This window comes from Oncorhynchus clarkii, chromosome 6, assembly GCF_045791955.1.
Source record: "Oncorhynchus clarkii lewisi isolate Uvic-CL-2024 chromosome 6, UVic_Ocla_1.0, whole genome shotgun sequence".
In the NCBI taxonomy this organism is placed as follows: Eukaryota; Metazoa; Chordata; class Actinopteri; order Salmoniformes; family Salmonidae; genus Oncorhynchus; species Oncorhynchus clarkii.
The window spans coordinates 90,141,988-90,154,074 of record NC_092152.1 but is presented as its reverse complement, the minus strand read 5'-3'; the positions used below and the strand labels follow the sequence as shown (position 1 = coordinate 90,154,074).

Genomic DNA, 12,087 nt, shown 5'->3' with positions numbered 1-12,087 from the left:
ACAAATCATTTAATGTCTCTGTCCAATAAACTGGACAAATCCTTTACTGTCTCTGTCCAATAAACTGGACAAATCCTTTCATGTCTCTGTCCAATAAACTGGATAAATCCTTTCCTGTCTCTGTCCAATAAACTGGACAAATCCTTTACTGTCTCTGTCCAATAAACTGGACAAATCCTTTACTGTCTCTGTCCAATAAACTGGACAAATCCTTTCCTGTCTCTGTCCAATAAACTGGACAAATCCTTTACTGTCTCTCTGTCTCTGTCCAATAAACTGGACAAATCCTTTACTGTCTCTCTGTCTCTGTCCAATAAACTGGACAAATCATTTACTGTCTCTCTGTCTCTGTCCAATAAACTGGACAAATCATTTAATGTCTCTGTCCAATAAACTGGACAAATCCTTTACTGTCTCTGTCCAATAAACTGGACAAATCCTTTCATGTCTCTGTCCAATAAACTGGATAAATCCTTTCCTGTCTCTGTCCAATAAACTGGACAAATCCTTTACTGTCTCTGTCCAATAAACTGGACAAATCCTTTACTGTCTCTGTCCAATAAACTGGACAAATCCTTTCCTGTCTCTGTCCAATAAACTGGACAAATCCTTTCCTGTCTCTCTGTCTCTGTCCCAATAAACTGGACAAATCCTTTCCTGTCTCTCTGTCTCGGTCCAATAAACTGGACAAATCATTTAATGTCTCTGTCCAATAAACTGGACAAATCCTTTACTGTCTCTCTGTCTCTGTCCAATAAACTGGACAAATCCTTAATAAATAATCGTATATTGCCTGGGTGGTCTAGTGGTCTAATCTACTGGCTCTCTCTTTCAGCACTCTCTCTACTACCTTCTACCTCTGTCTCTCTCTTTCAGCACTCTCTCTACTACCTTCTACCTCTGTCTCTCTCTTTCAGCACTCTCTCTACTACCTTCTACCTCTGTCTCTCTCTTTCAGCACTCTCTACTACCTTCTACCTCTGTCTCTCTCTTTCAGCACTCTCTCTACTACCTCTGTCTCTCTCTTTCAGCACTCTCTCTACTACCTTCTACCTCTGTCTCTCTCTTTCAGCACTCTCTCTACTACCTCTGTCTCTCTCTTTCAGCACTCTCTCTACTACCTCTGTCTCTCTCTTTCAGCACTCTCTCTACTACCTCTGTCTCTCTCTTTCAGCACTCTCTCTACTACCTCTGTCTCTCTCTTTCAGCACTCTCTCTACTACCTTCTACCACTGTCTTGCTCTTTCAGCATTCTCTCTACTACCTTCTACCTCTGTCTCTCTCTAACCAATAAACACGCAAAATACTGACATCATAGATTTAAAATAATCATATCTTTTTTTAAAGGATTGTTTTACCGTGTGAGAGAGCTAGACAGTGGCTGTCTCCTATGGAGAGGTCCACCACCCTGGTCGCCGTCAACTCCTCAATCAGCTTGGGTCTCAGTGCAGTGGCTTCAGAGGAGCCACAGCCCAGGCAGGCCCCGCAGCCCCAGGCATACACCTGGAACACAGGACAACACAGGACCAGTTACTACAACACAGGACCAGTTACTACAACACAGGACCAGTTACTAGAACACAGGACATAGAACCAGTCACTAGAACACAGGACATAGAACCAGTTACTACAACACAGGACATAGAACCAGTCACTAGAACACAGGACATAGAACCAGTCACTAGAACACAGGACATAGAACCAGTCACTAGAACACAGGACATAGAACCAGTCACTAGAACACAGGACATAGAACCAGTCACTAGAACACAGGACATAGAACCAGTCACTAGAACACAGGACATAGAACCAGTCACTAGAACACAGGACATAGAACCAGTCACTAGAGCACAGGACATAAAACCAGTCACTAGAACACAGGACATAGAACCAGTCACTAGAACACAGGACATAGAACCAGTCACTAGAACACAGGACATAGAACCAGTCACTAGAACCAGTCACTAGAACACAGGACATAGAACCAGTCACTAGAACACAGGACATAGAACCAGTCACTAGAACACAGGACATAGAACCAGTCACTAGAACACAGGACATAGAACCAGTCACTAGAACACAGGACATAGAACCAGTCACTAGAACACAGGACATAGAACCAGTCACTAGAGCACAGGACATAAAACCAGTCACTAGAACACAGGACATATAACCAGTCACTAGAACACAGAACATAGAACCAGTCACTAGAACACAGGACATAGAACCAGTCACTAGAACACAGGACATAGAACCAGTCACTAGAACACAGGACATAGAACCAGTCACTAGAACACAGGACATAGAACCAGTCACTAGAACACAGGACATAGAACCAGTCACTAGAGCACAGGACATAAAACCAGTCACTAGAACACAGGACATAGAACCAGTCACTAGAACACAGGACATAGAACCAGTCACTAGAACACAGGACATAGAACCAGTCACTAGAACCAGTCACTAGAACACAGGACATAGAACCAGTCACTAGAACACAGGACATAGAACCAGTCACTAGAACACAGGACATAGAACCAGTCACTAGAACACAGGACATAGAACCAGTCACTAGAACACAGGACATAGAACCAGTCACTAGAACACAGGACATAGAACCAGTCACTAGAACACAGGACATAGAACCAGTCACTAGAGCACAGGACATAAAACCAGTCACTAGAACACAGGACATATAACCAGTCACTAGAACACAGGACATAGAACCAGTCACTAGAACACAGGACATAGAACCAGTCACTAGAACACAGGACATAGAACCAGTCACTAGAACACAGGACATAGAACCAGTCACTAGAACACAGGACATATAACCAGTCACTAGAACACAGAACATAGAACCAGTCACTAGAACACAGGACATAGAACCAGTCACTAGAACACAGAACATAGAACCAGTCACTAGAACACAGAACATAGAACCAGTCACTAGAACACAGGACATAGAACCAGTCACTAGAACACAGGACATAGAACCAGTCACTAGAACACAGGACATAGAACCAGTTACTAGAACACAGGACATAGAACCAGTCACTAGAACACAGGACATATAATATAGTGTTAAGTGTAAACAGCAACACTCCACACAAACAGGGAGAGATTATATCAACAAAACAGTCTTCTGTTTATTCACAAACGAAAGAATTCCTTGAATCGTTGACTAGCAGAATTCCAAGATCAAACCCAAGCCACAGCCAATGTTTTCTTTATCCCCGAAGGCATCGTCTGTCGTTGTGGCTGTTGTTGTGACCCATCCCTGGGCAATACACTTCATTTAACTTGTATTTAACCAGGACACCATCCCTCCCTTGAAGTAAAAACAACTATTTTACAAGAGACAAGTGAAGTTATAGCATGTAGAAGAGACACGATGCCCAGGGACAGGTCAGTATAGAAATATAGCATGTAGAAGAGACATGATGCCCTGGGACAGGTTAGTATAGAAATATAGCATGTAGAAGAGACATGATGCCCAGGGACAGGTCAGTATAGAAATATAGCATGTGGAAGAGACACGATGCCCAGGGACAGGTCAGTATAGAAATATAGCATGTAGAAGAGACATGATGCCCAGGGACAGGTTAGTATAGAAATATAGCATGTAGAAGAGACATGATGCCCAGGGACAGGTTAGTATAGAAATATAGCATGTAGAAGAGACATGATGCCCAGGGACAGGTCAGTATAGAAATATAGCATGTAGAAGAGACACGATGCCCAGGGACAGGTCAGTATAGAAATATAGCATGTAGAAGAGACATGATGCCCAGGGAGACAGGTCAGTATAGAAATATAGCATGTAGAACACACAGCCTGGCATGGACCGCTCTGCCCAGGGACAGGTACAGATGTTCCAGATTTCTCCCTCCCGTTTCTAAAGGGTACAACAGTCAGTAAACAGTCAGTAAACAGTCAGTCGTACCTGTCCAGTGGAGGTCAGGGCCAGGGAGGACTGGCTTCCAGCACACACTTTCCTTATGAACATCCCCTGCAAGGCCTCCACTACTTTGGGTTTATAGACACGGTTTGTATCTCCATGCCCCAGTTTCCCTGCAGGATAGACAAATGACACATTTAGAGACATTTAGAGACATATTGCCAATCGTATTATTTATGTAAAACCCATTCTTCAATATGAAGACAGAATTACACAATAAACTATATTTATATATTGTCTTTTATATTTCCATATATGTGTCGACATTTAGAGATATATTGATCATTTCCACATAATGACGCTGATATAAAAACACCCGATGGATTCCAGTCTTGCGTCCTGAGCCTTCACCCACCATTGTCTCCCCCTCCGAAGGACCACACGGTGCGGCCATCTTTTGACAAAGCTATGGTGTGAGAACTCCCACAAGACACCTCTCCTACGTTGCTGATGTCTTTGACCAGAGTAGGAATGTTTCTGCTGTTGCTGTCTCCGTGACCTGCACACCAAAACACAGAGAGGAGAGATATGTCAAGACACCAGACGGGGGAGATATATATTATCAACCAGACAGTGGAGAAATATATTATCAACATATCAACCAGACAGTGGAGAAATATATTATCAACATATCAACCAGACAGTAGAGAAATATATTATCAACATATCAACCAGACAGTAGAGAAATATATTATCAACCAGACAGGGGAGAAATATATTATCAACATATCAACCAGACAGTGGAGAAATATATTATCAACATATCAACCAGACAGTAGAGAAATATATTATCAACATATCAACCAGACAGTAGAGAAATATATTATCAACCAGACAGTGGAGGAATATATTATCAACATATCAACCAGACAGTAGAGAAATATATTATCAACCAGACAGGGGAGAAATATATTATCAACATATCAACCAGACAGTGGATAAATATATTATCAACATATCAACCAGACAGTGGAGAAATATATTATCAACATATCAACCAGACGGGAGAAATATATTATCAACATATCAACCAGACAGTGGAGAAATATATTATCAACATATCAACCAGACAGTGGAGAAATATATTATCAACATATCAACCAGACAGTGGAGAAATATATTATCAACATATCAACCAGACAGGGGAGAAATATATTATCAACCAGACAGAGGAGAAATATATTATCAACATATCAACCAGACAGTGGAGAAATATATTATCAACATATCAACCAGACAGTGGAGAAATATATTATCAACATATCAACCAGACAGTGGAGAAATATATTATCAACCAGACAGTGGAGAAATATATTATCAACATATCAACCAGACAGTGGAGAAATATATTATCAACCAGACAGTGGAGAAATATATTATCAACATATCAACCAGACAGTGGAGAAATATATTATCAACATATCAACCAGACAGTAGAGGAATATATTATCAACCAGACAGGGGAGAAATATATTATCAACATATCAACCAGACAGTGGAGAAATATATTATCAACATATCAACCAGACAGTAGAGAAATATATTATCAACATATCAACCAGACAGTGGATAAATTATTATCAACATATCAACCAGACAGTGGAGAAATATATTATCAACATATCAACCAGATAGTGGATAAATTATTATCAACATATCAACCAGACAGTGGAGAAATATATTATCAACATATCAACCAGATAGTGGATAAATTATTATCAACATATCAACCAGACAGTGGAGAAATATATTATCAACATATCAACCAGATAGTGGATAAATTATTATCAACATATCAACCAGACAGTGGAGAAATATATTATCAACATATCAACCAGACAGTGGAGAAATATATTATCAACATATCAACCAGACAGTAGAGGAATATATTATCAACCAGACAGGGGAGAAATATATTATCAACATATCAACCAGACAGTGGAGAAATATATTATCAACATATCAACCAGACAGTAGAGAAATATATTATCAACATATCAACCAGACAGTGGATAAATTATTATCAACATATCAACCAGACAGTGGAGAAATATATTATCAACATATCAACCAGATAGTGGATAAATTATTATCAACATATCAACCAGACAGTGGAGAAATATATTATCAACATATCAACCAGATAGTGGATAAATTATTATCAACATATCAACCAGACAGTGGAGAAATATATTATCAACATATCAACCAGATAGTGGATAAATTATTATCAACATATCAACCAGACAGTGGAGAAATATATTATCAACATATCAACCAGACAGTGGAGAAATATATTATCAACATATCAACCAGATAGTGGATAAATTATTATCAACATATCAACCAGACAGTGGAGAAATATATTATCAACCAGACAGTGGAGAAATATATTATCAACATATCAACCAGACAGGGGAGAAATATATTATCAACATATCAACCAGACAGGGGAGAAATATATTATCAACCAGACAGAGGAGAAATATATTATCAACATATCAACCAGACAGTGGAGAAATATATTATCAACATATCAACCAGACAGTAGAGAAATATATTATCAACATATCAACCAGACAGTGGAGAAATATATTATCAACATATCAACCAGACAGGGGAGAAATATATTATCAACATATCAACCAGACAGGGGAGAAATATATTATCAACCAGACAGAGGAGAAATATATTATCAACATATCAGCCAGACAGGGGAGAAATATATTATCAACCAGACAGAGGAGAAATATATTATCAACCAGACAGAGGAGAAATATATTATCAACCAGACAGTGGAGAAATATATTATCAACCAGACAGTGGAGAAATATATTATCAACCAGACAGTAGAGAAATATATTATCAACCAGACAGTGGAGAAATATATTATCAACATATCAACCAGACAGTGGAGAAATATATTATCAACCAGACAGGGGAGAAATATATTATCAACCAGACAGTAGAGAAATATATTATCAACCAGACAGTAGAGAAATATATTATCAACATATCAACCAGACAGGGGAGAAATATATTATCAACATATCAACCAGACAGTGGAGAAATATATTATCAACCAGACAGGGGAGAAATATATTATCAACATATCAACCAGACAGTGGAGAAATATATTATCAACATATAAACCAGACAGTAGAGAAATATATTATCAACCAGACAGTGGAGAAATATATTATCAACCAGACAGGGGAGAAATATATTATCAACATATCAACCAGACAGTAGAGAAATATATTATCAACCAGACAGTGGAGAAATATATTATCAACCAGACAGAGGAGAAATATATTATCAACCAGACAGAGGAGAAATATATTATCAACCAGACAGGGGAGAAATATATTATCAACCAGACAGAGGAGAAATATATTATCAACCAGACAGAGGAGAAATATATTATCAACATATCAACCAGACAGTGGAGAAATATATTATCAACCAGACAGGGGAGAAATATATTATCAACATATCAACCAGACAGTGGAGAAATATATTATCAACATATCAACCAGACAGGGGAGAAATATATTATCAACCAGACAGAGGAGAAATATATTATCAACATATCAGCCAGACAGGGGAGAAATATATTATCAACATATCAACCAGACAGTAGAGAAATATATTATCAACATATCAACCAGACAGTGGAGAAATATATTATCAACCAGACAGAGGAGAAATATATTATCAACATATCAGCCAGACAGGGGAGAAATATATTATCAACATATCAACCAGACAGGGGAGAAATATATTATCAACATATCAACCAGACAGTAGAGAAATATATTATCAACCAGACAGTGGAGAAATATATTATCAACCAGACAGAGGAGAAATATATTATCAACCAGACAGAGGAGAAATATATTATCAACCAGACAGGGGAGAAATATATTATCAACCAGACAGAGGAGAAATATATTATCAACCAGACAGAGGAGAAATATATTATCAACATATCAACCAGACAGTGGAGAAATATATTATCAACCAGACAGGGGAGAAATATATTATCAACATATCAACCAGACAGTGGAGAAATATATTATCAACATATCAACCAGACAGTGAAGAAATATGTCATTTATGAACATTTGAACATCTTGGCCATGTTCTGTTATAATCTCCACCCGGCACAGCCAGAAGAGGACTGGCCACCCCACATAGCCTGGTTCCTCTCTAGGTTTCTTCCTAGGTTTTGGCCTTTCTAGGGAGTTTTTCCTAGCCACCTGCATTGCTTGCTGTTTGGGGTTTTAGGCTGGGTTTCTGTACAGCACTTTGATATATCAGCTGATGTACGAAGGGCTATATAAATAAATTTGATTTGATTTAGTTACAACACGGACAGACTAGATACAACACGGACTGACTAGCTACAACACGGACAGACTAGATACAACACGGACAGACAGACTAGCTACAACATGGACAGACAGACTAGCTACAACATGGACAGACTGACTAGCTACAACACGGACAGACTAGCTACCTACAACACGGACAGACTAGCTACAACACGGACAGACTGACTAGCTACAACACGGACAGACTAGCTACAACATGGACAGACAGATTAGCTACAACACGGACAGACTGACTAGCTACAACACGGACAGACTAGTTACAACACGGACAGACAGACTAGCTACAACATGGACAGACTAGATACATTACAACACGGACAGACTGACTAGCTACAACACGGACAGACTAGCTACAACACGGACAGACAGACTAGCTACAACACGGACAGACAGACTAGCTACAACACGGACAGACTGACCAGTTACAACACGGACAGACTGACTAGTTACAACACGGACAGACTGACTAGTTACAACATGGACAGACAGACTAGTTACAACACGGACAGACTGACTAGCTACAACACGGACAGACAGACTAGTTAAAACACGGACAGACTAGATACGTTACAACACGGACAGACTGACTAGTTACAACACGGACAGCCTGACTAGTTACAACATGGACAGACTAGATACATTACAACACGGACAGACTGACTAGTTACAACACAGACAGACTGACTAGTTACAACACGGACAGACTGACTAGTTACAACATGGACAGACTGACTAGTTACAACATGGACAGACTGACTAGTTACAACACGGACAGACTGACTAGTTACAACATGGACAGACTGACTAGCTACAACACGGACAGACTAGATACGTTACAACACGGACAGACTGACTAGCTACAACACGGACAGACTGACTAGTTACAACACGGACAGACTGACTAGTTACAACATGGACTGACTAGCTACAACACGGACAGACTGACTAGGTACAACACGGACAGACTGACTAGTTACAACATGGACTGACTAGATACGCTACAACACGGACAGACTGACTAGTTACAACACGGACAGACTGACTAGCTACAACACGGACAGACAGACTAGTTACGACACGGACAGACTGACTAGCTACAACACGGACAGACTGACTAGTTACAACACGGACAGACTGACTAGCTACAACACGGACAGACTGACTAGCTACAACACGGACAGACTGACTAGTTACAACATGGACAGACAGACTAGTTACAACACGGACAGACTGACTAGTTACAACATGGACAGACTGACTAGCTACAACACGGACAGACTAGATACGTTACAACACGGACAGACTGACTAGCTACAACACGGACAGACTGACTAGTTACAACACGGACAGACTGACTAGTTACAACATGGACTGACTAGCTACAACACGGACAGACTGACTAGGTACAACACGGACAGACTGACTAGTTACAACATGGACTGACTAGTTACAACACGGACAGACTAGATACGCTACAACACGGACAGACTGACTAGTTACGACACGGACAGACTGACTAGCTACAACACGGACAGACTGACTAGTTACAACACGGACAGACTGACTAGCTACAACACGGACAGACTGACTAGCTACAACACGGACAGACTGACTAGTTACAACATGGACAGACAGACTAGTTACAACACGGACAGACTGACTAGCTACAACACGGACAGACAGACTAGTTAAAACACGGACAGACTAGATACGTTACAACACGGACAGACTGACTAGTTACAACACGGACAGACTGACTAGTTACAACATGGACAGACTAGATACATTACAACACGGACAGACTGACTAGTTACAACACGGACAGACTGACTAGTTACAACACGGACAGACTGACTAGTTACAACACGAACAGACTAGATACTCTACAACATGGACAGACTGACTAGTTACAACACAGACGGACTGACTAGTTACAACATGGACAGACTGACTAGTTACAACATGGACAGACTGACTAGCTACAACACGGACAGACTAGATACGTTACAACATGGACAGACTGACTAGTTACAACACAGACAGACTGACTAGTTACAACACAGACAGACTGACTAGTTACAACATGGACAGACTGACTAGTTACAACATGGACAGACTGACTAGTTACAACACGGACAGACTGACTAGTTACAACATGGACAGACTGACTAGCTACAACACGGACAGACTAGATACGTTACAACACGGACAGACTGACTAGCTACAACACGGACAGACTGACTAGCTACAACATGGACTGACTAGCTACAACACGGACAGACTGACTAGGTACAACACGGACAGACTGACTAGTTACAACATGGACTGACTAGTTACAACACGGACAGACTAGATACGCTACAACACGGACAGACTGACTAGTTACAACACGGACAGACTGACTAGCTACAACACGGACAGACAGACTAGTTACAACACGGACAGACTGACTAGCTACAACACGGACAGACTGACTAGTTACAACACGGACAGACTGACTAGCTACAACACGGACAGACTGACTAGCTACAACACGGACAGACTAGTTACAACACGGACAGACTGACTAGTTACAACACGGACAGACTGACTAGCTACAACACGGACAGACTGACTAGCTACAACACGGACAGACTAGTTACAACACGGACAGACTGACTAGCTACAACACGGACAGACTGACTAGTTACAATACAGACAGACTGACTAGCTACAACACGGACTGACTAGTTACAATACGGACAAACTGACTAGCTACAACACGGACAGACTGACTAGCTACAACACGGACAGACTGACTAGTTACAACACGGACAGACTGACTAGTTACAACACGGACAGACTAGATACGTTACAACACGGACAGACTAGATACGTTACAACATGGACAGACTGACTAGTTACAACACGGACAGACAGACTAGCTACAACACGGACAGACTGAATAGCTACAACACGGACAGACTGACTAATTACAACACGGACAGACTGACTAGTTACAACACGGACAGACTGACTAGTTACAACACGGACAGACTGACTAGCTACAACACGGACAGACAGACTAGCTACAACACGGACAGACTGACTAGTTACAACACAGACAGACTAGCTACAACATGGACAGACTGACTAGTTACAAGACGGACAAACTGACTAGTTACAACATGGACAGACTGACTAGTTACAACACGGACAGACTGACTAGCTACAACACAGACAGACTGACTAGTTACAACGCGGACAGACAGACTAGCTACAACACGGACAGACAGACTAGTTACAACACGGACAGACTAGATACGTTACAACACGGACAGACTGACTAGCTACAACACGGACAGACTGACTAGCTACAACACGGACAGACTGACTAGCTACAACACGGACAGACTGACTAGTTACAACACGGACAGACTGACTAGCTACAACACGGACAGACTGACTAGCTACAACACGGACAGACTGACTAGCTACAACACGGACAGACAGACTAGCTACAACACGGACAGACTAACTAGCTACAACACAGACAGACTGACTAGCTGGGGTGTGGAGAAGCAGACTATCGCTTGACCTGAGGGTGCAGGTAGGGTTATGGAGGGAGAGCAGTTCTTTGAGACAAGGAATACACTGGAATGTCAGCGGGAGGTTTTGGAATTCCATCCGGAATGAGACGGGGAGCGCAGAGATGTGAGGATGGAGGTGATGTGATGGTGTTTCCTCACT

At 40.9% G+C, this 12,087-nt stretch overlaps 1 protein-coding gene across 1 annotated transcript in view; it reads right to left on the bottom strand.

Annotated features, from left to right (window-relative positions):
* The window catches only part of LOC139411797 (probable E3 ubiquitin-protein ligase HERC1), a 287,754-nt gene that overhangs the window by 255,095 nt on the left and 20,572 nt on the right, over positions 1-12,087 (bottom strand). Inside the window, exons 8-10 of the mRNA XM_071158543.1 lie at positions 4,317-4,460; positions 3,947-4,074; positions 1,359-1,503 (exon numbers count right to left, since the gene is read on the bottom strand). Of these exons, the coding sequence (XP_071014644.1) occupies positions 1,359-1,503; positions 3,947-4,074; positions 4,317-4,460 (417 nt within the window). The remainder of the gene's footprint in view (positions 1-1,358; positions 1,504-3,946; positions 4,075-4,316; positions 4,461-12,087) is intronic.